The sequence below is a fragment of the Xyrauchen texanus genome, chromosome 19 (genome assembly GCF_025860055.1).
Source record: "Xyrauchen texanus isolate HMW12.3.18 chromosome 19, RBS_HiC_50CHRs, whole genome shotgun sequence".
NCBI classification, from domain to species: Eukaryota; Metazoa; Chordata; class Actinopteri; order Cypriniformes; family Catostomidae; genus Xyrauchen; species Xyrauchen texanus.
This window is the reverse complement of record NC_068294.1, coordinates 32901842-32929621: the sequence shown is the minus strand read 5'-3', so window position 1 is coordinate 32929621 and position 27780 is coordinate 32901842. Positions and strand designations below refer to the sequence as shown.

The following is a 27780-nucleotide window of genomic DNA, read 5'->3' as shown; positions in this document are numbered from 1 at the left end:
TTAAACCTGCTTGAATGCTTAAATGGCAAAGGGCCCTGTCTGGTTTTGATTGGCCTTGCATCTTAACCTTGCTCGTGGCAAAGGATTTATTTTTTTATTTATTTTTCTTGACAGTTAGAGCTGTGATATGGTGAATGAATTCTGACATCTTCAGTTTTTGCCTTTTGCTGAGTTTTGCTGCAATCTTGTTTATGGTAGAGAGCGTCATAATGCAGAGTTGGTTGATTGTTTTCTCACTCAAAATGACTTAAGTAGCAGCAAATATTCTCAGTATTATTAACTCTGCATAGCTTTAAGGCTTCAATTTAAACCTCAATTATCAGAAGTCCAGTTGATTATTCTTTAGTAAATTAAGTGCCAATTGATAATCGTTGTCTGAATAAACATTGGCCCTCTATTGTGATCTCATTATGTAATTCATTCATTTTATTTTTTGAGGGCACATGGGTCCTGTGGTCACATGACCAGACCAGACATTATGAAATACAATGTTCGTCAAGGCTGTCAGGTCAACCGTGTAACTGCACTCTGAGCCGGAAGCTTACGCATTCTCTGGCAGTTTTCTCTGCTCCACTATAGAACACAATGATAAAATTCACATATCAAGAAGCCTGACAGTGTTTTTTAAAGGAATGTTCTGAATTTAATATAAGTTAAGCTTAATCAATAGCATTTGTGGCATTATGAAAAACAAATCACAGAAAAAAGTCTGACCTGCATCTTCTTTTATTAATAAAAAAGGGTAACACTTTGCAATACAGTTCCATTCGTTAACATTAGTTAATGCATTAGGTATCTTAAATAACAATGCAGAAAATATTTTGACAGCATTTATTAATCTTTGTTAATGCAAGTTAATAAAAATACAATTCATGAAAGTTCATGTTAGTTCATAGTGCATTAACTAATGATCAGTATATGTTGAAATTAAGATTAACCAAGATAAATAAATGCTTTAAAATGATTGTTCATTGTTAATGTTAAGTAATGTTATTAACTAATGTTAACAAATAGAACCTTAGTGTAAAGTGTTACCTATAAAAGACAACATCACTAGATTGAATAAATAGGGTGCCATTGTCCAGAGGTTTTAAAGGTTGAAATGTGAAGCACATCATTTCGTTAAAGTACTTACATGCATTCTTCCATTAAAAACAATTGTGTTGCTTGTGCTATATAAATCATCATTTTTGCACATGAACATTTACTAATTCGTCATCAACATATTATGTATCTGTGGTTACACCCAGTACATTTACTAGGGATGGATATTTTCACTTAAAAAAAAACGAGTAATCGATTACTTTAAATGTAGAATTTAAGTTAAACCTTAGGTTTTTCTTATGAAAAAATGAACAAACATGAAAATATTAGCACTCACATAGAAACAAACTTTCCAAGTCTTCTGAAGCAATACAATCACTATAAATAATGGTCAGATTTTCTTTTTAGGGGAACTAACGGCGAGATTTAGGTACAAGAAGCAATTTCAATGTTGCCCACAGCAGGCAAAGGTACAAAGAAAAATCAAATTGCAAAATTCGAGTAGTGTTTTTACTAATGTAATATTTAAAGCTGCATGAGTAATTAATTAATCGCTTACTCATCCCTAACATTTACCCACATTTGCCAGTACATCAACAGAGATGTGTTGTCACATTACTTTGTCATGGCAACAAATTTGAAAGATTGGATATAAATTTGCACTGACAGTAAATTATTCTGCCACTAGTCTCATGTTAACAAATATAATGTTTAAGTCTTACAACTATATTAATTAATGTTTATTTAATGGTCCGGTTTACTGGCCTTACTGCAGCAGCGATTTTCTTCACTTTACTGTAATTGCCAAAATTATTTTCTATTATAAACAACATTATGCCACAAATTCAGTTGATTGAGCTTAACTTGTATTGAACGCAGAAATTACAGAGGAAGTCCTCAACCAAAGCTGAGAAAGGGATATTTAGAAGGTTGCTTCTACGTAAACAACATCTAATGTGAGAAGACATTTTTCCCAGCTCAAGGTGAGGGGGAGATCACCTCCTCTGATTACTGCATTCTCCTGCAAATTTGGTTGTACAGCAACAGTGGAAAAAAGGGAGTGAAAAAGATGAGAATTGCCTGCAGCGACGAATGTGCTGGCATGAGAAGAAATTACACTGATCATGACTGGGACTCACTGTGGGAAATCCTTCCAAATGATTTAGCTGGGATCCAATTGAAATGGAAATCTCATACCCTGGCACATTTGGGGCACCCCATGCAGTTCGGGCAAGAGAAGGATATTACTTCATATCTTCCACATTCACGTGTATCTTTTCAATCAACTAATTAAAGCTGAAGTGTGTAATTTTTCTTTATTCTATTACAGTCTAATATACATAGACAACTGTATGTAAGCAAAATAAAGATACTTTAAGTATGTTAACTATAATATCTTTATAACATAGTATGCATACATATGTTATATATTTATATACTTAAAATATGTATAGCTCTAATATACTTATATACTTATAGTAAATTAACTATAAGTAAGAAAGTTGGAAACACTGTGGCTCCACACAGCATCATTGGCTTAACCAATGGTGTGAGTTGGGGTGGTGTTTTCCTAACCAACAGAAGAATGGGTGTAGAGTTCTGGATACCTGTTTGAAAACAATAATTATTTTCAGAATTTCGTCGGAGACTGTAGTGGAACATAAATTACACACTTCGTCTTTTTAATTTTTCTCTTGAAAAGACTATTTCTATTGACTAGTGCATGTTGACAGAACATAGTGTTGCATTAAACAAATTAGGAATGGGTGAACCCAAATGCCCGCATGTGCTAGAAGAGCAGGGACTGTTTGTCCGCAGACAGGCAGCCAGCTAGAGCTGTAATCTATGCCTGCAAGTGATGAATGGTGTGGAGTGCAGCTGCGTCTCCGGTACCCGCATTAACCTTGTCCCTTCTCATCAGTCACAGCGAGGCACTATGGGGCCGACAGCCACGAGGTGCTACAGATTCCACCCAAATAGCACAATCATCGGCTGCTTTCGTCATGCCACAGTAAACCACGCATTTCCCGCAGACCCATGGCCACCCACCCAACCTATATCAAATTAGCTGCCATGATACATAACAGTCATGTTCAGTGTAATGCTTTCTGATTACTATGTCACTTTGCTTCTGAATGGGTTCAATGATACAAGTGTACATTTGTAAATATACAGTCTGCTGCGGTATATTTACTGATTGCTTTTATTATAATTTTTTTGGATGTACTGTATGTCTCTGTTACCTCTTTTCTATTTATCTCCTTCTCATTAATGTTATGAAGTGCAGAAATGGAGCATTATTAGCTGGTGGAGCTTGGTGTTAATTTGGTGCTATCAGAACTTGCTTAATGGGACTTTAATAGGATTAAAGGGAGTTCGCTTAATGAGTGGGGGTGCAGTGTTCACATACAAACGGCAATGGTGAACCAACTGATGTGCTTTTCGCTTAAGGTAGATGATGAAGAATGACTGAAATTCTTTTGAGTGTTTATTATTTGATGTTAGAAGCTATTGGATAGGATGCCTTCTGTCTTTAGAGAGCAACTTCCTTAGTGGCCGTTTAGACTGAACACATTATTGTGCTAAAAAGCTAGACACGACACAATGAATATAACAGAATGCCCATTTTTTTTAAATTGACACAGCATCTAAAAATGTGTGGGAGACACTGAAAAAACAGCGTGATGGAGCACAATGGTCAAAGACATCTGTCTGTCACGTTTACATAGAAAATCAATGAGGAAAATAAAAGTGCATAGATACGCAAAAACACGTTTGGTGTGAACAGCCCCTTAGAGCCCAATCTTTGTGTCCCAGCAGAATCTAGAAGAGCAAGAAATATGTTCCTGCTAAAATCTGATATTTCTCCTTTCAAAGGCCTCTACAAACAATTTTGTTATGTCAATCATCATAATTTTCGGTTGTACGAACTGCTTTTCTGCCATAGGGTTAGCTAATTGTCACAGGATTGCACAAGCAAATCGTGTTTTTTCTCATCTTAGAAACATCACAACAGAACAGAAAAATCATGCGACACTGAGACAGATCAAGGTTACATCTGATTTAAATTTTTTGTACATGATTTAGCTCATCACCTACAAATTGTTCCAATTCTTACAGGGCTGCAGACACTGTCATCCACATGGAAATTTTATTTCAGAATTTCTATTAGTCGTATCTGAAGCTGAGGATGTATTTATATATTTGTGGAATTTATCACCGTCTGTACAAGACTGTTTGAGACTTAGCCTTGCGATGTGACAGAAAATTACAGATCCACATAACTGATCTATCCCATGAGGTCAAATTATGTACATTTGTATTTGATTTTGTTGACCCATGTTCTATTAAAAAGAAATTTCCGAAACAAATTCCAGAATGTTTTTTATTTATTTTTTCATACTAAGTATGAATATAATCTTTTTTTTCAGTGCAACTTTTAGCTGTTTAATATACCTTGGATCTCCTATGACCTTTCTTAGTATTAGCTCTCTCGTAGCCCTAAGATTGGTGATTGACATGCACAGATATTAGGTATTTTCTAAGAAGTAGAGTCCTCTAAATATTTGTTATTGTCATAATTTAAAGACTTTAGACTTAACAGTCAAAACAGGGTCATTTGGACTGGGATTTGAATGGTTAAGGTAGATCATTCACACAAAGGATAAACCTCTTGGGATGTCCTGAATTACACCAAGACTGGCATTTTTGGTCAACGCTGGAAAAAAGGCCTAACTTTAAGTATTTAAATCATCTGTCTACTTTCATGTTTGTGGTCATAACTGCAATCCACTGGATGAGTGATTTCTGTATCGAGTAACATAAATAACGACCACCTACAGTGCAGTTGCCTCATCAGAATAGACTGAATTGCATTTTCTGTGGCGCATTACTGTACACAATATCTGTGGTCACATTTGTGCATGGTAGTTTTGTTTAAGGAGTATTTTTATCCTTGTGATTACCATACAGAACTGTGCAAGAGATGCTCAAAATATGCGGTGTTGTCGTTTCTGTATGGTGATATATCGATGCAGATCCCAAGAAAAAATGTACTCTGGAATATATGCACTGTGACCTGCCATATGTTCTCCATCTTAAAAGTTTGGGGAAAATGTCCTTCTTTTATTACACAAATTTTTTAATTATACTCCTTTAAAAAAAAAGTAAAGCTCCTCTGTTTTTCCAAAAGTAAGTTCCCATTCCTTTTTTATTGCACAGTCATGCAAACCAATGGTAGGCAAATCAATTTGAACTACTAAACGAAAGACAAAAAAAAATAAAAATCCTTTTATCAGTTTGTGCAGAACTTAAGGGAAGCCACTTTTAAGTGTAGTCTTTGCATTTTCCCTCTTTCTAGTGTATTGCATCTATTTTGCTCACCTTTGCCTCATGTGACCAGATCTGCATTGCAACCCCCATCCTTTCTTTCATTTCAAGGCTTTGCCTCCTGTCCTGCCCGCTCTGACGTTTTGGACAAATTAGTGCATCCCTCCTTACCTGCTCTTGCCCTTAGTATTCCCTTAGTACCCAATATTCCCTGCCACACACTTCAAAGCACAAAAGTGTTGGCAAGAGTAAAAGTTAAATAGGTGAGCCATGCTGCTTATATATATTTTGCTCTGTTGGCCCCGCAAGAAAAGAAAAAAATCTTGCTGTTAGAATATCATGTGATTAATCCTGATCTTTTTTCATTAGACCCACAAGGCTCCAAATCGGATGGTACTCACAAGAAAGGTACTTGCTTTTTATTTATCCAGGAATATACAAGTTTATTGATTAATGCGGGCGATATTCCATCTGAGAAATTGCATAGCAAGAGTGTGATTTCTTTGCTAAATGATTATGAGTTAAAGATGTGTGTGTGTGTGTGTGTCTTTAGGCATCAAAAGTTTGTTTGTTGTTAATTGAGTGAGAGTAAAAAGCACTTGGCCATACTCAGGATTTTAATGTAAGAGAATAGCCAGGCATCATTTCTGTTGATACAGACATTTGTCATAGTTTAATGTAAATTCTTAGAGCTGCTGCTGGTAAAGCACTAAGCAGAAAGCATTTGCCATCTGACGAATGTCTGATCTTTTCATAATTATCATGCTAATTGATAACACAGAATAATACTATCACATGCACGCTGTGACATTAATCTATCTTTTGTGTTTTAATTGGGTGTTATTGCTTGATCTTTTGACCTGTGTAAGGAACACAGTATTTTGCCTTCAAGCAAGATATTTACAATAAAGTGTTTTTGTTTATTAATTTACTTTTGCTCTGGCTGTGGAAAATGACTATTTGTATTTAATTCAGTATGTAGCCTCCAGTTTTCCTTTAAAATGTTGTTTGGTTTAGCAGTGGAGCTTTGAGACTGCCACTGTTTAGCATTTTGTAGCTTTTTGAATCTGGGCTCAGTTTTTATCTCTGTGCATTGATTTTCTTCTACTTGTTGCTTAAATATATTTAAATCGAGATAGCAAGTGAATGTCTACACCTAAACTTAACCAAAACTTGATTTAAATTATTCTACTAAACTAATCAAAATGTGTTGCTTTAAATAAAAACATAATTTTTTTTATTTAATAAATGTTTTTTTTTATTACATTTTAAATTATGGTTCACTAAAAATGTTTATTCTGATATAATTTACTCACCGTCATGTCATTCCTAATCTGTTTGACTTTCGACCATGGAAGAAGAAGGAGACATTGAGCAGAATTTCTGAGCAGCACTCACAGGCCCAAATAGGAGTACTATAATAAACAGGATATATGACTATATTGCAAGTCTTCTGAAGCCATACAAATGCTTTGTCTGAGGAACAAACCAAAATGTAATCTTGCTTGACAGCGATGGTCACCATTCACTTGCATTGTATAGAATAGAGCAGCTTGGACTTTCTGCTATAAATTAGAGCTTTCAAAATTAACTTTTTATGGCATGCGATTAACTAAAAAATGAAAACACATTCTTTTTTCTTAATCATGATCATAACACACTTAGAGTTAATACATCATAAACCAGCATAAACACTATTTGGAAGGGCGGGATATTTGTGATGTTTCTGCCCGGAGTCATTACACTGACACACACACCGCAAACACACACAGCAGTGATTCAGTGTCAGTAATAAGTAGCTCTCAATGCTAATTGTTGTACCAAACAAGATGGGACATGTAACAGAAATCAAGTATTTTTCAGCCTAAGTAAGGTGCATTTTAATTACCACAGAAGCATTGAAAGTCTTAACTATCACCAAAATGCAGAATGAGACGTTTTTGTCTGCAAGTGCTTTTCACGTGGATCTCAAAATGTCTCTTGATATTGGCGCGGATGCCCTGCTGCGAATCGTGAACGCGGTTTCACGTTTGCTTTAACAAAGCGAATTGCCACAGTCTGCTGGCTGATTAATATTGTGGTTGAGAGTTAAAGATATTTAATGCTCATTGAATAAATATGCAACCTATGTGGGGACTAGTTCTATCAATTAGTCAAACTCCCACATAGACCTTGGAAAATGTTTAATGTTACTTGAATTGGTCGTATTTTTGTGCATTTCTATCATGATACTGTTAAATGCTTTGTTTGGAAAAGGTTAATAAAGCATTATATTGTTACATATTGTTTTTGTTTTATTTTTTCCTAAGAAGGAAATAAAGGCATTTTGACAGGACAAGAAGTCTATATAGAGTAAAATTTCAGCACTTGAATAATCTGCGACTAATTGCGATTAACTATGAAAAATTATGCGATTAATTGCCATTTAAATGAGAAAAATACATAAATAAACTGACTGACAGCACTATATAGTAACTACTATAAATAACTACTTTTGTGGTCTATGGAAGAGAAAAAGTCATATGTTTTGGAACGTATGTATGTAAATTAATGAGAGAATTTACCTTTTTGGAATTCCTTTAAATAATATCATATTTGACCCGGTGTACAGTTGATCTCATGGCACATGTAATATTGTTTTGTATGGCAAGTATTTGAGACTATAGATGCAGAGATAGTTTAACAGCACTGCATGCAGTTTTAGCCCTGTGGGCTGAACTCTGGCAGTAGATTCCTATTGTAGCCCTGTTATTTAGCTTTATTAAGGACATTATATACACAGCTCACTCCCTTCATGTAGACTAATGTGGAGCCTGCTGGATGTTTGTCACGGCTCCAGTGTTCTCAAATGAATGATCAAAGAAGTGGTATCCACATATCACATTACAGAATATTATTCTGCATTTATCACACAACGTTTAATCATCATTTATCCCAGCAGAGATCACTGCTAGATTTTTGTTTGCTGTAAAATATGTTTGCGGTATTTATAATGTGTGTTGTTTGCATACATTATGTGTGAGTTAAGTAACATGCTTCTAATGGTTAGTAATTAGTCATGTTCTCTGTTTTGTTTTGTTTCTAGTCTTGGCACCTTTAACATAATAAGTAATAGCTGTGTAAAGGTTGCCGCTTGAAGCAGAATGTTGTAGCTAGTGTTTTAATATGACATTTTTAATATTCTGGGGATGCAGCATCTATGATCTGCTGATTAGACTGAGGACTATTCAGTGGGTTTGTTTTTATTGAGTCATTACATATGACATTCAGCACCATGCAACTAAATATAACTAGATTTCCTGAAGAAAATACCACTGCTTGCAAGGCTGCAAAAATTGTGCTAATGTTTTAGCTTTAGCCTTGAGATTTGGTTCTGTGCAAATGAAGTGCTGCATCAGAAATATATTTTGTCATTGTCATGACACTCAGGTTGTATCTTATTTTCTGGCAGGTTTGTATGAGTATCAACACACAACATGGCAACGTCTTTGCAGTGTAAAGTTATATGGTTAAATACATGCAAGAAAGAAAAGACTAGACTTGCAATTAGGTGTAAGTAACAAGCCAATCAGAATTCAGTATAAAAATTTCACAATGACGTCATTTCTGTTGGTTAAATTGAATCCAGAACATTCTATAATTCTATCAAGTCAAAAGGCCAATTTCCAAAAATTGGTCAAATGAAATGAACTTCTATTAATTATGAACTGCATTAGAATGTTTGAGGAATATCAATACAGTGCTGTCTTGCAAACAGTGTAATCAAATAACATGGCTTAATTACCACAGTATTAATATCACAAATCATGTCATGTTTTGCTTTATTTTTATAAGAAAAATATAAATGGTAACCTGCAATTGTTATATCTATTTCTACTTGATCTAATCCATGGAAACTACTTTTTTGGTGTAATTTGGCAGGTTGATTTGGTCAGATTTATATACAATTTTTGGAATGGATAAAACCAGTTAATTTAGATGTTACTGAATGAAGCACATTTTTTAGGTTACCTGACAAAAAAATGTACAGTGTAGAATGTTATTACTCTAACTACCACTGCACACCCTGACCATATCAAAAGAATTTCGACAGCATTTATTATAAGAACATATGTAATCTGGATCTACAGTACACTCACTTTTATTAGTAACACCTGTACACCTACTTATTCATGCGATTATCTAATCAGCCAATCGTGCGGCATCAGTGCAAAGCATAAAATAATGCCTATATGGGTCAGGAGATTCAGTTAATGTTCACATCAACCATCAGAATGGGGAAAAATTGGTCATCAGTGATTTAGACCATGGCATGACTTCTGGTGCCAGATGGGCTAGTTTTAGTATTTCTGTAACTGCTGATCTCCTGGGATGTTCACGCACAACAGTCTCTAGAGTCTATTTAGAATGTGCCAAAAACAAAACACATCCAGTGAGCGGCAGTTCTGTGGAAGGAAACCCCTTGTTGATGAGAGAGGGTCAACAGAGAATGGCCAGACCCACTGTACAATTGTAGTGAGCAGAATAACATCTCAGAATGCACAACTTGTCAAACCTTGAGGCGGATGTGCTACAACAGCAGAAGACCACATCTGGGTCTTTATTAGAACCATAGTGTTCTTAATAAAGGGCTCAGTGAGTGTATGTTATAGTATCTTAAATACAGCAGTACAATAAGGAGGTTCAGTTCCAGCTTTTGACTCAGGCTAGATGTCAGTTTTATGCTAAATCATCACAGTACTACAATTTTACATTAATTTGACAGACACTTTTCTTCAAAAAGACTTTCAGTGCTTTTAATCTTCACATTGTACAAGTAGGTTCTCTGGGAATTGAACCCATGACCTTGACATAGCTAGCACAATACTCTACTATTTAAGCTACAGGAATTGTTTCTCTGTCTATTAATTGTTTTATTTCATATGCATAGCTCTACAGTATAAGGACACAACACATTCTTTCTCAAATATCATTAAAACCATAATTTTCCTGCAAAATTGGCTATTTTATCTTATGATTTCTGCAGCCAGTGCTACCCAGGTAATCCAGTATAATCAAAGTGCTGTTGCCTCATTCTCCATTCTGGACTCAGTGCCACAGCCCTCCTATTGATTTATGTCTCTCTCCAGCCTTCCTCCTCCAAGGCTGTCATGTTCCCCCTATCAGTGATGCTAGCCTCAGGGGCAGGAAGAGATCCTGGTAATTTAGCAGTGTGCCATTACTTATAGGCATGTGACAATGCTAACTCAGATGCTCTCACTGAAACTAGCTGTCACTGCACAGGCATCTCTTCCCGCCTGAGCCACGCTGTCCGACTCTTATGAATTTTAAAACAATCCCCTTAATGGTTTGGGTCGCCTCTAGCTGAACCAAACATAGAGTGATGGATGTTTGTGACTCCTGTTCAATTTGGATTTTGTTTTGTTGGAGTGGGTTTTTTTAAGTAGAAAACTCAAGGAATATAAAATATAAAATAGAATATCAAACAGATGTGCAAATCCTTTTTTCATTAACCAGGTTGTTAATTGTGGATTTTTTGTTTTAGCCATCCGATAACACCGTATAATAGCTATCCATTTGCATTGCCAATGGCAGTATGCAATTTAAATTCTACCTTTTTTGCTCATGGACAAAATTAGTTTTTAGCCATACATATCATGTGATTCACTCTGGAGCTACAGGGAAATGACGGCATTCACAGTCCCAAGCCCTTCACTAGTAACTGAGTTGTGACGTCAAAAGCAGTCAAAAAATATCCATTTAATTATTTTAAGGGCTTGGTTCGATTGCTTGGATGGAACCTGAGTTTGTTTCCTCCCCCTTCCGCTGCCCCCGCTGGTCTCTGTTCACATCATATTATTTGGGTCTGAACTGCAATCCAGTTGCGTCATCAATGTGAGTACAAGCGGCAGCTGTTTACCACTGTAGCTAGGTAACAATTTGAGAAGACGTCAGCTTCACTGTGTTATTAGTCTCTTTGGATTTACCACCAAAACTTTACATGCACAGAATGACACTTGTCTGCCATGGATGCATTGAATGTGCAATGACATGATGAATGTTAGCATTTGTCTGCCACAAGTCTGCGGATGTGTTGTGAGAGATTTGAAGAATGTTCTGCTCTCTGAACACAATTTATTTGGAGACAAGCAGGTATGAGAAATGCTATATACCACAAAAATTGCAATCGGGAGTCTGCAAAGAAACAAAATATATGTCATCAATAGAGGTTCACTTCCGATTTGGTTCGATTGCGTTCATATCAGCAGCGAACTGTACTGGAGTTAAGATGAAATGTATCCCAGACCATGGTGTGTTTCGCGGGTGTACACTTATGTTTGGAAAGCAGCATTTATATCATCCAAACAAACCAAAATTTTACGTTATATGTTGCTTGCCAAAAATGCATTTAATCAGAATCCTTGCCTACACTGTAAAATTAACTCTGTGAAATGTACAGTAACTGGCTGACAGCAATTAGCTTGTAAGTTGCTGTAGTACATTACACAGTACTCTTACTGTAAATGTAATCACAGCATCTGTAAAATAGTGTAATTGTTATTACAGTAATAATCACAGTAGTGTAACTGTCATAAGAGTAATAGGATGCTGTATTTTTTATCACAGCACATATTATACTACTGTTATAATATACATAAATTGTAATACTGTAAATAAATAACTGTAAAATAATTACATATTGTAAAATGAAGACACTGTATATGACATTTATTGTATAACTTCATTCAACTTTCAGCATTTTACATTTGAAAACACAGTAGATTTTATTTTGTATTTTTCATTTTGTAAACATTTTTTATTTTGTATACAACAACACTACTTTCCTGAACATACAAATCCTTGCTCTTTGTTCCAGTTACCACAACAATATAAACTGCATGGCCTGAAATTCTTTTGTTAATCTTTCATGTATATTTAGAGAGTTGATTTATTGTTTTAAGAGTTTTAGTTAATTTGACTGTACTTCTAGGGACAAATATAAAAGAAAGAAAAAGAAAAAACAAAGGGAAGGGGTTGTTAATCATAAAGATATGTGCAAGTCCTCTATTGTTTTACATTTGCTTTCTGAGACTCACTGACAGTCACATAAATCCTAGAAATGTTGATTCAATGTGAAAAAACACACAAAAACATAACTTTGTAGAAAACACTCTCACACAAGATATTTTCAAGTAATATTTGCAAACAAAACAGTACAATCCAAACACGGAAGCAATTAAATGTTCAATTTAAAGTGGAAATGTATAAAAACACAAATTAAATATGAACCAAAAACTGTAGAATTTTAAACAATAAAATGTCTAAGACTGACTTAATTTTTCCTGAACTGGATTCTGCTTCCTGTACTGGATACTTCTTCCTGGGCTGGAGTCGTCTTCCTGGGCTGGAGTCGTCTTCCCTGCAGTGGAAGGAATTAGCTACTAATGTAGAAATTTATAGGCAAGACTGATGGCTCTATGACAATTTTTGTTGACTCATTAATTCTCATTAGAAATACCACAATATGTTTCTACTACTGACAACACTACATAAAAGGGCAGTAGCATTTTGTTTCGCCTCTGCCCGCTTCAGTACTTGGTAACCGATGCCTCACAGTAGCTAGCAAGAGAAAAACAAGCGACAAGCTTCACCAAACAGAGCTATCTTGCGCACCAACACACACACACATATACGCGGGCACACACACGATTACAATTTAACTTTTATCCAATAATGTTACTCCTACACCAATCTGATGACATTATAAACTAAATATAACCAGAGAACAAAATCTACATGCAAATGGTTTCTTTGTATAATATTATGCACACTAGCGTACTAGCTAAGGAGAGTGCTTCTCTCTAATTCTCTCCCAGTGTAATCTTAAAGTTAAACACACAGGCAACTTTACTTGAGGAAACTGTGCTAAATTAACATAGCATTGCAAAATAACGAGCAAATATACCTTGCTGAAGTCTGAAGAAAGTGTGGAATTTTGTCAGTAAGCTCTTGCAACAAAATAGTGTAGAAAAGCAGGTGGCTTGCTCGTTATACTCCCATCAATTGTTGATCTGTTAACGTTATTTAGGATATACAAATGTCTGGTCCTCTGTCTGCATGATAACAAAAACTAGAAAATGTCTGTGTTGGAAAACATACAAAGTGTACCATCAGCAAAGTCAGATTATTGTTTATACTGTTGAAAAAAACAATCCCGCTCAAATGTATTGTGATTCACAGGAAAAATATATTTACTGGAAAATTCACCCGGCAAAGAAATTTGACCATGATGCTTTGCAGATCTACATTATACAGTTTGAACTAGCATTTGTTCATTATACAGTAATAATGCTGTGAAAACTACAGAAATGTGTTACAGTGTACTTTTGATTGGCCAATAATTGAGAAAGATTCTTGAGTGTAGTTGCAAGGGGCATTTTAGATCACGCTAAACAGCCAAACCTTGATGCCTTTGATTATACATTTCAGTGCCTGTTGCACTGTAATGTGTTATTTCATGCATAGAAATTGTTTTCAACCTCAAATATCGAAATCTCAATAGGAATTTGGATTATGTAGCTAGATGATTTGTTTGTTTATATCCTGTTTCACTTTTCTTGAAGACGCTTACAGGGTCACCTTCACTGGAGCTTAACACCTTTTTTTACCCTATCATTGTCATTGTTGAGCAGCGCAAATTGAAAATTGCCCTGTGCCAATAGATTTATTCAACATCAGGCCTTATGTCAGTGCATGAGGAATAAGAAGAAGCCCTTGACATTTGCCCCAATGTTGATTCAGTGAAGTGTGATAAACGGTCTACTTACACAGAGAGACTTGTAGGGCACTTTGCTGTCCCTTTGTTTTTGATTTTTAGAGTATCTCACTTGAGAACTGCCATGCCAAGACCTTATAGGCAGGGTTGGGGAGTAACGGAATACATGTAACAGGATTACGTATTTAAAATACAAAATATAAGTAACTGTATTCCACTACAGTTACAATTTAAATAATTGGTATTTAGAATACAGTTACATTCAAAAAGTATTTTGATTACTGAAGAGTTTACTTTGCATTTTCATTTAATATTTAGTCCTTTCAGGTGGAAACATTTATACATATAAATGATGCGATCCAAAGTGCATTTGAACAGCGGTGAAACACTTTCTTATGATGCGTTACATTCATACGAGTAGACAGAGAAGTAAGTTTGAAGAAAGTTTGGAGCAGAAGAAATAGAAATAAACATTCTCTCTCTCGCTCTCTCTCACTCTCTCTCTCTCTCTCTAATCCAAAGTATTTAGAATATGTTACTGACCTTGAGTAATCTAACGAAATGTTACAAATTACATTTTACAGCATGTATTCTGTAATCTGTAGTGGAATACATTTCAAAAGTAACCCTCCCAACCCTGCTTATAGGTACAGCTGAAGCAATATAAACATTTAATGGCTCAGTGCCATTGTAATTCTTCTGAGAGCAGCTCAATTTTTAACATGTGCAATATCATTAAGCATTCTTTATTTATATCAAACACTTTCATTTGTGGCACTCAACTTACCTATGAGGCATCATGAATACACGTTGTTTGCAATAAATCTGTTTTGCTCTCAAAGTGAGAGTGTCCTTTGGGTGCCACATCTCATGTGCCATTTTCTCACCAGCTGACCAGCGTAAAACAGACTAAGGCTATTGAGATGATATCATTCTCCTGTTTCTTCTAGCTAGAAAGATGGACTGTGGTATTGATCAGTTTAGACACGAACCTTGCTAATGAATGACTATAAACGGTTAACTGTAAAGATGAGTTGTGGATGTTGGTTTATGAAGATGTAATTGGTCTCCCTGCACAGGGCATTGTTTTTGTTTTTGAAGGCAAACAAGAAATGTATGGTTCTTATATGAAGGTTATACTGTACTTACCCAAGGGACTTTTGATTATTGATTGCTCTGTTTGTACACCGATCAGTCACAAATTTGTGGTACAAATGAATGGTGCCAAAAACAAAAAACTTCCAAGGGGAGCGATTCAGTGGACGTAAATGCCTTGTTGATGAGAGAGGTCAACAGAGAATGGCCAGATTAGTTCAAAACTGGCAAAGTCTACGTTAACTTAGATAACAACTCTGTACAATTGTGGTGAGAAGACTACCATCTCAGAATGCTATTCTGAGATGTGGGTTGGCGCTGTTTTGGCGGCACGAGGGGGACCTACACAATATTAGGCAGGTAGTTTTAATCTTGTGGCTGATCGGTGTATGAGAAATTAATCATGTTAATGAGACTCTGAATGTCTTGATTGTTCTTTATAAAAACGTAGAGGTGTATTCACTAAACAGTTGCTGCAATTTTGTTTGCAGCACAAAAACTTGTGTCTTTTTCACCCACAAACCTCAAACATTAAATGTACTGAAATGGCACTGCACAGTATTTAAATCAAGCAATTTTCATTCTTTTCAGTGCAAACATTTTCTTTCTACGTAAATTAGGCTTATTTTAGATCGCCTTATTTTAAAAAAAACTCAACAACATGCAGACAACATGCAGTAAATATCATTTTATTTAAAAGGGACATTTGTATACATTTTCTATTGGTCATGGCAAAAGTAATTCATCAAATGATGGTACTCACATTGTAATGTACAATACCAGTAAAAAATGCCACATCATGGTTGTCTGCTTGAAAATATCCAACAAGATCAGAATTCCACCATGCAAATTACGTTCAGACATAAATTTTGTGCGTGTTTGCACCGTTACCTGATTTACGCCATTACCACTACTTCCTTAGTGAATCGGCTGCTAAAACAATACATGCAAAAACTTACTCTATCATCAGGCACATTTTCATTAATTATTTAGCATCCCAATACTTTGTCAAAAACCCATCCTTTCTCACTTTTTTCTCTCTGTCTTTGATTAGCTTGTCTTTAGGAGAGAGACAAGGCTGAACTTTGTGAGTTGCGTGTCCTGTTTATGTCTTTGTAATAAACGGAAGCGCCGTGAGACTTGTGAGGCTTCTAAAATACAGTCACCTCTAAAGACAAGAGTGGAGGTACGTCTCATAAATTAAGATCTGATTCGCTATGAACGAACAACTGAGTTAAAAAAACAAAACAAAAAACATAAATAACCAGATGTCCCATTGTTGGCTTTTGCATACCCTCTGCAGTGAGCAGTGGTCTTAGGAGAGCAGGGTGCAGATTGTTTGGCAAAAACATGGCACAGCAAATCATTCTTGCTGATGAGTCACCCTTTCCTGACAGTTAATGAGCTCTGTCTTTCACTCTCTCTCTCTCTCTCTCTCCTCTCATTATTGGAGGCCAGGCTCACAAATGAACTGCAGTGGGGGTGAGGACATTAGATTTCCTCTGCGCTGCGTCACATACTGCAAGGAAAGACAAGAAGAGACAAATGATTACAGCTGGTATAATACCCAGTAGAAGGAATGTGCCAGGAGCAAGGGACTATGGGTTAAACACAGGCTTAAACAAGAACTACGCCAATATGTGCCTGAAAATGAGCTCTGTTCCAAAACCTAGTGAGCTTCCTTGCTGCCTGCTGTCTACATAGGCAGTATCTTTGCCATCATAGAACCTTCTAAGTGACTTAGTTGGAACACTCGGCAAAAGGTGGATAAAAAGTTTCACATTAGCACAATACTCAGTTCACTATACAGAGTAACACAATACTCTCAATGCATACAATTACACAGCACAAAAAGCTATTGGGTAAACTAACCTATTTTAAATTACGCTGATTTATTTTTATCAATACTTTCAGTATTGAATGAAACAAGTGCATTTTAATTAGCATTTCTTTCACATCTGCCATCTTTTTTTTTTTTTTTTTTGAGTTTGATGAATTTAATTCTTGAATTACTTTGTCAATAAATGATTCATACGATGCTGCCTTAGAATTTGGCTAAAACAAGGTGCCTTAGGAGGCAGCATTTATAAGATTTCTAACTTTTTGAACAGACTTCATTTCAGGAGTTTACCTATGATACCTTAAAATACTCCCTTCGCAGACACCTTTTTAGGTGTTCACTGCAAAAATTAAAATGTTCTTTTTGAGTATTTTCGTCCTGTTTTCCAGTAAAAATATCTAAACATTCTTAATCCTTAAATGCATCGCCATTTATTACACAACTCGGGTATTTAGATCCGAGGTATGCATTTAAGGGTTAAAACAAGATACATTTGCTTTACCAAAGTGACAAGATATTTTTTTTGAGAAATCTAGATGGGGTTAAAAAACGAATTGCTTGTTTTAAGCATAAAACCCACTTAGATATGTTTACTGCATGAGACAAAAAAAACATCAGAAATATATATCTATATATATGTCTGATGTTTTGTTGTATATATATACATATATTATATTTTGTATATATATATATATATATATATATATATATATATATATATATATATATATATTATATCCCTTATCTTCAAATGTCTACTCAAGAACTACTCAAGTAGTCCGAGTACTTGAGGAGACAAAATGACCCATATGGACTACTCAAGTACTTGAGGCGCAATGACATTTACATAACTGTATTTTTAATAAATAGTCTGCACTTATATAGCACTTTTTTAACCTTAGAAGTTTTCACTGTGACTCATTCACCCATTCACACACACACACTCACACACCAATGATGGCAGAGCTGCCATGCAAGGCACTAGCCTGCCATTGGAGCAACTTGGGGTTCAGTGTCTTGCCCAAGGACACTTCAGCATGTGGAGTCGTGTGGGCCTGGAATCGAAACGCCAACCCTGCAGTTAGTGGCCAATCTGCTCTACCACATGAGCCACAGCCGCCCCTAACATGTCTGACATGTCTTTGGCTGCTGCATTGCATCTTGTTGTTCCAGTGTATTGTCTATTCATTGTTAACCGTCTGTTCTTCCTTCAGGTTACTGTAGTAATAACATTGTCTTTTTAATATGGGTGTTAAGTTGAAGTTCAGATTTGAAGACACTGCATTCTGTTCCATTTATCTGCACTCTGTCTAGCTGTTTGAAACACTTGCAGCGTGTTGAGTCCACTGCCACACACCTGGTGTGTGTGTCTCCCCAAGTGTTCGCTCCTGTGGGGAAAGCCTCGATGCTTGGTATTGTTGTTGCTGTGATGATTCATGAAGCATTGCATTCAACTCGGTGAGTCACCGTCACAGGTAGCTCTCATCACTGCTGCCTGATAAGCCTTCCCCACAAGTGTGGAGGTGGTCCTGCATGGCTTTGTGGGGAGAGTGCGTCTTTTTAATGATGATGCCGAGCCAGGTGAGAGATAACCCACAAGTGTCTCTTCAACCGGCGGCATCACCAAATACCCCTGTGCCTCAGCACCCACAATAGTTGAATATATCGACATCGAGGGCACGAAGACACAGGAAGTATAAGGTTTCCTCCATGATTGAGAGAGCTCGTCAAGGAAGTCAAAGAAAGGAAGGGACTGATGAGGCGTTCCCTTCCCTTGGCCACAAGACAGAAATCAGTCCTCCAACTTGGAGCGTTTGGGGGTCTCTTGTTCACGTGGCAAGTCTAATTGAAGCCTGGCCACCACATGAGTAATCACTTCGAGTAATTCCTCAGATGATTTATTATCATGCACGGAATGCTTGGAGGTGGGTAACTCGAAGTCCGCAGACTAAAGAGATTCACGGTCCCCCTCATGAACCGAAGAGGCTTCAGGATCACGGGAAGGACCAGCTGGATCTGGAGAGAGAGCGAGCGGTAGGGACAGACCTGTCTCTCGATCCTCAGCCAGATCCATATGAGAGCCCCACAATGGAAATGTGGGCGCTGACTCTCAGAAGTAAGCAAGACGAGTGCAAAGCATTTGGACTGAGAACAGATCACAATGCTCACACCCGCCCTTCCCCAACGCAAGAGCAGCATGCTCTGCCCCCAAACACACAAAACAAAACGGGTGTGTGTCCCTCTCAGCCATAGAGCGTAAACAAGGGAACACACCGCTTGCTTTGTCTTTCAGTCATTCTTTTTAGAGAAAAGAGGAAGGTTTCTGCGCACTGCCTAATAAAATCTAACTCCAAACAGAGGAAAGTAGAAGGTTTCTGACAGGCTCAAGAAGCCTCTCAACACACACAGAGTGATCTGAAGACAAAAGATCTGACGATGCACCTGTGATGCATCTATTTATAGCCCTGCTACAGGTGCATCCAATGATGTCATCAGCAGAGGCTATAAACTCTAGTCAATTTTGATTTGACGTGTTGCACACATATTCATAGCTGGTCACACCTAAAGTTGTTCCCAAAGTGCTAAATCAGCACAGCATCAAAGTGTAGCTTTTTAATATGGAACTGTGTTTTGCATTGACGGATCGAGTGCGAGAGCTGCATTTTGCTTTGACGGATCGAGTGTGAGAGCTGCCTTTTGTGTTGACGAAATGAGTGTGAGAGCTGCATGCAGGGCTGGACTGGTAATCTGGCATATCAGGCATTTTTTCCAGTGGGCCGACGCACCTTGGGGCCGATCAGGGGTGGACTAGACATTGGGAGAACCGAGCGGGCTGGTGGGTCGGGCGCGAAACGGGCCGAATGGGCCGCGATAAGCTAAAGTGAGCCGCCTCGTTATGGAGAACACACCATAAAACAGTGCCACGATATGCAGAAAAGGACAGCAAGGCTTAAACAGTGACAGAGTCAGTGAGAGCTGTCTGCTGCAGTGGCAGAACGAATGATAGCTGAGTGAGAGCTGCTGTTGGCTGTGGCAGGTCGAGTGAGAGCTGCCGTTGGGGGTGGCAGTTCGAGTGAAAGCCATGGCTGGTTGAGTGAGAGCTGCCGTTGGTGGTGGCAGGTCGAGTGAGAGCCGTGGCAGGTTGAATGATAGCTGCCGTTAGAGGTGGGAGGTTGAGTGAGTGCCAAGTGGGAGCTGCCTGCGGCGGTGGCAGGTCTCCTGCCACGGAAATATTTTTACCCCCGCTACATTTTACAGAGACAGGTGTTCATATCACAGTTAATTACACTCTTTTGATGATCGAAATGATAGCATTGCAGCATTGTATATCAGTTTGGTTGCTATGAGACGTCTTGGACAATCAATGTACACCTCAAAATCAAAACGTAATCAATCTCAAAATTTTAAATAAGCTACCTCTTTGGCACTTTTGTGTTTAATTGTCAGATCATCGTTTTCATGATCGATCATTGCTGCCACGTCAGAGTACTCGAGTACTCATGCCCATCCCTAGTTGATCTCAGCCTCCGTAAAAATCTGTGACTCTGCAATCAGCACACAAATCTGTGATCGCCCACGCTCTCTTAAACGGTTTAAACACCAGCAGCACTACATTAGTTTGAAGTGTGAGATTACTTTGGAGGCTTTTCTTGCCTCTTGACTGACTAAAGCACAAACCAATAGTATTCGAGTGCAGGCTGTAAAAAAGCATTTTATTGGTTTAACCCGCTGAAAGAATATGCCCCCTCACTGAACCAGTCGTTCATTTGCGTCTGAGTGAGACGTATCCATCATCTTGTTCATGAACGAGCGAGGAGGAGCCATGTCATTTGTTTAGTTCTATGATCTTGTTGAACAAGGAGAGAAATGGGCTGGATTAATTATGAGTAAAAGTGACTGATGACATTACAATGACTGGACATATTTGAAGATTATGATTATTTTAGGCCAATATTGTTGTGTTTTTTTGGATAGCTTGATGGTCATAGGAGCAGTTCATAAAATGATGTTTTCTGCAGAAGAAAGAAAGTCATACAAGTTTGAGAATGGTGTGAAGATAAATTATAATTTTTGGGTGAAATGTTTCTTTCATAAATGGTTTAATGTCTCTCTCAAAACACATAAAAGACGTTTATTTGTTGCCACCTCCTGGTGTAGATATGTGATTTACAGATATGGCCACTGAACAAATCTTTTTGGTGAATGGATTCAAAAGGTTTGAGTAATGACAGACAGAGAAATATAATCTGGAGTTGATTTACTCCATTAAATAATGACCAAGCTAAGTGTGACATATAGTACATTACAGTAATGGGTTTTTGTGGTGTTAGATAAAACTTTAAACTATTAAACAAAATTATTGATTTAATGTTCTTTAATTTAAGGTAATAAATGGAGAACAAAAAAAAGGGAATGTTTAGGACAGATGAAACATGTTGCCAATAAAAAGACAGTTACAGTAATATATGTTTTGTCTATAGTCTTGTCTAGTAAGTGGTTTTGGTTATTTTGTATAACTTTATAAGGGTTTATTATAATAAATGACAATATTGTAAATGAATTAGCTATATCCTGAATAAAAATAAAAAAACAGTTTAAAAAAACATCTATACAACAGAGTGGAATACATTAAATTCACACATCTTATGGTATGATTGGGATACACCTCAGGAGAAATTTACAGTTTGAGAATGACTAAATAATTTTGCAAGACTTTGCAGATTGCAATATGTTCCTTTCCTATAATGTTCCAATTCAACAGCTTAAGATGCTGCGTATGGCTTGTCAGCAGGTGAAAAAGGGGTGCAGGGTTTTCTCTGTGGTGTTCAGCAGCTCTGTATCTATCCGAATCAGAAATGTGGGGTAGCCTGACAGGGTCTTTACGAGGCCATGAGCACTGTGTCACTCAGAATCTCCCCTCCCTTACAGAGCCATATGTGATAAATCCTTTATTTAACCGCAGAAATATGGATTCTGGTTTCTATGACTGGAGGTTTTCATTTATATGTCTCATTGTATGCCAGCAAAAAGATTAACTTCTGATATTTTCTAAAACAGAAATAGGAGGAACAATGGCTTCCCTGAGTAAAGCGTTGTGCTCTCAGGCTTATTTGATGGTTCGCTCTTTTTGTTGTCTAACAATAATTGTATGGGTGTCCTGGTCTTCTTCTTTTTTCTTTTTTCTTTTTCCTTTGATAAAAAAAAACATGTTACTCCATACTATATCAGTATGTTTGTTTTATGCACTGTAATAAAAATCCTGTTGTTTTCACAAAAAAAAAGAAAACTGGCTGCTGTGGTTGAGCAATGACCAATAAACATGTAGAGACAGTGCTCGGTGTCACACACAAACATTAAACACCATCAGGGTAACACGTGAAATTTAAATAATACAGTAAACATTAACTACATTAAATATAAAACAGAACACCCCAATATACGTAACTGATATTAAAAATAAGAAGAAACATAACTATTACCATAAAATATAATGAAATGTAATGGGTCATGCAGGGAATTCTGGGAATGCCCAATTACTGTTTTTTACTGTAATGTTAACAATAAATTACTGTAAAAAGTACATGTACTCTCTTGTTAAACATAATGTAAATTGTTACCATTAATTATACAGGAAAATCATACTTTTTACATCTAAAAACATTTTATTGTAAAAACTACTGTATTGTCTTTTAAATATATTTAAAATGTTTACTGTATATTTTACAGTTAATACTCGCTAATCAATTAACATTTTATTTCTGTAGCATTTTTACAGTCTTTTACTGTTATAATTACGGACATTTTTTACAGTGTAGAAACCAAGGCATGTATGTAAAAAATATTCTTTCATGTCTGTGTCATTATTTGATGTCAACCTTGACATTTCGTGTGCTTATTTAGCAGTAATCAGGTAAGTTTTGGTTAGTAGTAGCAGAAGTTTTCCATAATAAAGAATAAGCTTAATCGTGATTTGATGGCTAGCATATTTTTGTCCGGCTCAGTTAACTAATATGTTGTATTTTTGTATTTCTATATTTTTTCTTTTTCCACAGGTCCACCTGTGAACGTAACATGCAACATTTTTATCAACAGTTTTGGATCCATTGCTGAAACAACAATGGTAAGTGATATTCTGGTCTTTGGAAATCCTTTATCTATATTAATTCAAGTGAAGCATTAACCACATTATAGGTGACCATCAATATACCTTTTGTGAATAAATATAAGATAAAGTGGTCACAATTTATAAAAACAAAATTATGATGATGAAAAAGCAGTGATTTGAATATGTGCACCAAATGCTAGACTTTCACACTATTGATGTATTTGATCATGTGCCCCCAGACATGTTCCCAGTAGTCCAGTTTGTTTTATGTTTTTATCAATGTGCAAAGATTGCTAGATCGCCCCGTAGGCGATCAAGGTCAATACACAATCCCAGAGTTGGACTCTCATTTGTCATTAAATGATGGAGAAAGTTTTGTGTAATGTTTTTTCAGTGTAATGTATTGACAAATAAAACCCATATGGGACTAATGAAAGTCAGTTGAACAAGCATGAAATATAATTGAAACAGTTTTGATTTGATGGAGTAAAATGGATGTATTTCACTCATTTACTAATTTATGTGGGTGCTGAACCGAACTAAAGTTTTATTATGTCAAATTAAGATAACCATGTTAATGCGCACATTTTTTTAAATGTGACAGTATATATTTAATGAAATAAAAAATAAGTAATAGCATAATTGATTATAAATGCAATACAATCAGCCAATAAACACAATTCATTGTATTTATTATTAAAACAATAAAACCTACCCATCCAAACATCACAATGTTAGATCATAGTGATATTTCACAGCCCTAGTGAAAGTCATGCCTTTCCAAGCCTTCGGATATACTAAGCAACTATATTTTTTATTAAGATTTGGTATACCAGATTCCTAATAGACCAAGATTTCCGAGCAGGTCCAGAACTTCAGCAGCTTGCAGAACTCCCTCAAGCAGAACAAATGCAGCGTTTCCACTCTCTGCTTCCTCCATAACCAGTGGAATTGATCTGCATTGCTCTTGCTCTTGTTCATACTGAGCAAGTGGTGGCAAGGTGTAGGGGAAGAAGCAGATAATGCAAGTGATATCAATAAATTTTTAGCTCTTACAGGGCAGCTTATGTGTCATCTGTCCGACTCCGCAACTACTGGGTCCGGCGGTCACCCCAGCCCTCTGCTGTCTTAATTGTTTATCCTTTTTCTAAGGTACGGGGACCAAGTGAGAGACTGGATATTTAATTACCTCGCCTGCTCTTTCATTTTCTTGACGAGGGAAAAGAGTGGACGTGTAAATTCCAAAGTCCGTCATTTGTTAGCAGAGTTAAGACGTGCAAGAGTCGTGCAAGATGGCAAACTTTTTCTAATATGCCACCGCCAGGATAGGATCTGGCCTTGGGCTTGAATCACATTATGAGTGGGTTATTGCCATAAATCACTCTCCTTAGCCTAGAGAAATCAAATAGAAAAAAAATTGTGTGCGCACTGATGAATGTGTGCCCACTCTTTGCTGGTTTGCAAAATCATTCTGTCGGAAATTAGCTGTATGTTTGAAGGGTAGCATTTGACTTCAGGCGATCACTTTGCATCACAAGTTTGGTCCTAGTAATGGATGTCCGATAATCAGAGTAGACAAGAGAGGAGCATTTACTAATTGTACAATATTCGTGATTTCTGTGAAATCTGATTTCTGAAATTCTGTTAAAGCTACAAAAGTTTAATGTTCCAAGGAGAACAGATGTGTTTACATAACACCAGAGTTATAGGGAGATAATGCCATTGGTAATGAAGCCGCTATATATGGCTTTGTTGTTTTAGCAGGGTTAATTTTGCTTCTAAAAATTACTGTGGGCTGTTTATCATAAAGGAGACATATTGACTTAGTAAAATCGATCAGGCTTGTTCTTTTTTTACATGCTATGGTGGTTGTGCTCTCTGAGAGGCAAATCTAATAACCTGAGACAGATGATTCTCCTTTATCAAAATATTTTGAAATTCTGGGGATGAACCGGTCACCTTACATTAGGATAATTACCCTGAAATGTCCTTGCATGTTGTAGCTGATTGCCATTGCAAAGGTCATCCACTATATTTTATTCGTGTGGATCATCCCAAGGTACATTACTGCCTAGACAGTTTAATGGTCTCCTTGAAATGATATAACTGCATGCCTGTTTTGGAAAGGAATTGATAATTCTGGCAGACTGTTGGGGCGAAATGTCACCGCTTTACGGTGTCTGCTTTTACGCACTTCTTATTTTCCCAGTCTCTGTCCACAAGTAACAATTATCCCAAGTGAAATTTATAGTGAGGCGATGCCTAATTTACCCAGACTGAGTTTAGACACAAGCAAAAAACAACAAAAAACATGCACAGGCTCCTAAAGCTGATGTTAGCTGCAATCCTGCTTACAGTATCTGTTCTTCCTACCCTTTAAGCTGTTGACATGTCTGTCTTTGTGTGCTACAGGATTACAGAGTGAACATTTTCCTGAGACAGCAGTGGAATGACCCTCGGCTGGCTTACAGCGAATACCCCGATGACTCCCTTGACCTTGATCCCTCCATGTTGGACTCCATTTGGAAACCCGATCTGTTCTTTGCCAATGAAAAGGGAGCCAATTTTCATGAGGTTACCACTGACAACAAGCTTCTAAGGATCTCAAAAAATGGGAATGTCTTGTACAGTATAAGGTGATAATCCAATTCATAATCCAATTCTATAATGAATACATTATACAGTTTGTTCATATATGTATATTTAAGGACAAGATTGTGGTGTCATATGGGTGGTCGGATGTCTGTTCTGACATGATAGCTGTCAGCAGTGATAAAACAATGCAAAATGCAAATAATAAAACGCTATTAACCAAATATTTGGGAAAATAGTTAGGATGGCAAAATAAACTGGCTTATTGACTTTTTAAATTGAGCCAATAATGTTTTGCATTTGTTTTGTTTTTACAACAAAGGTCATTCGTTCAATCAAACTCTACAGTATTTTGGCGCAAATTCACCAGTCACTTTGTGCTAAGATTAATTCAAAATTTTGCCCAATGTTTGTTCCGTGTGTTAGGTTAGGTGCTGGTAAATCACTTCTTCATATATTTACAAAATGTTGCCGTAAAGAGATTAATGGAAAGGAGGAGGCAAGAACCGTCTTGACAATATAAATAATAATTTAATATAAAACTCAACCAAAAAAGTCAAACTAACACAGGTGTTGGATAGCTGTCCATAAATCTCTCTCTCTGTCGCACTGCCATCTTCGGTTGGCCTTTATCCCTCTTGAGGGCTTATTAGCCGATTAGGGGCCGGGAGTGCGGAATTACGACCTGGTCCCGCCCTCCGCCCTGCCACATTCCTCCCTTGTTCTCTTCAGACCGGGGACCCCCCGGCATGACGGTTGTCCCCCCACCCCCTCTTTCCCTGGGAAAGAGCATGCCCTCCACCCTGTATGCTGGCAGGGCATCCCCGTCTACCTGGATGAGGGAGGGGACAATGGGAGTGAAACCAAAAAAAGTGTGGCACATACACGCCGTAACGGCAGTCGTGCCAAATAAACAAAACATTTTAAAAAAGAGAGAGTAAGGCCAACACGGACAGCAGTGGGAGAAAGAGAGGAGAGAGAGAGTTCTCCGATATGCCATAGCTTGGTCCTCGGCCACTCCTCCACCCTCTAATGGATGACTGCCGCACCTCCCCGGGCAGTTCGGAGGCAGTCTTCTGGCCCCTGGTGGACGGAACGCCCATCCAACATTCTTTGGAAGAAGTGGTCTCCCCCGCCCCTGGCAGCGGTTCTCCCGCTCCCGGCAGTCGGCCGGGATCCCCTCCCCATTCACGGTCATCTGTCCATAAATTTTTATCTCTGTCGCACTGCCATCTTCGGCCGGACTTTATTCCTCTTGAGGGCTAATTAGTCTGATTAGGGGCCGGGTGTGTGGAATCACGACCCGGCCCCGCCCTCCCCCCTGCCACAGATGCATATTATTGGGCCTTTGCAGTTGATGGTAACATTCAAGTTTGGTTGATATACACAGATCAGCCACAACATTAAAACCACCTGCCCAAAATTGTTACAGTTAAGTGTAGACCCTTCTATCTATTGAGGGAATTCACTACTGTTATTATTGTGGCTGTTTACATTCTGCCCATTGCTGACTCAAAGGAAGCGCTGCATGCCCTATATGGAGAAATTAGCGATCTGCAAACCGCACACTCTCGCGGCTTCATCTGTATTACTGGAAATTCCTATCATACAGACTTAAAGACTGTTTTTCCCAAGTTTCAACAGTATGTAAACTTTGCAACGAGAGGAGAAAATACTTTGGACTTAGTTTACACAAACATTTGAGATGCATACAGAGCAGCACCCCACCACCACCTAGTCTCTTCTGACCACATCTCTGTCATGCTAATCCCAGCATACAGACCACTGCTGAAACATGTAAAACCGGTTGCCAAACAGATCAGAGTATGGTCAGAGGGAGCCATCTCAGCTCTACAGGACTGCTTTGAGTTTACCGACTGGAGCATGTTCAGAGAGGCAGCTACAATTGGGAATACCATCAACATGAAGGAGAATGCATCATCTGTATCTGGCTACATCAGCAATGCATAAACAATGTTACTGTCTCCAAGCTAATCA

General features: G+C 37.4%; 1 protein-coding gene across 1 annotated transcript in view; it reads left to right on the top strand.

The window, feature by feature from the left end:
* LOC127659977 (glycine receptor subunit alphaZ1) overlaps positions 1–27780 on the top strand; it is a 76225-nt gene that overhangs the window by 12199 nt on the left and 36246 nt on the right. The window contains exons 3-5 of the mRNA XM_052149996.1: positions 5731–5781; positions 23138–23205; positions 25603–25826. Of these exons, the coding sequence (XP_052005956.1) occupies positions 5731–5781; positions 23138–23205; positions 25603–25826 (343 nt within the window). The remainder of the gene's footprint in view (positions 1–5730; positions 5782–23137; positions 23206–25602; positions 25827–27780) is intronic.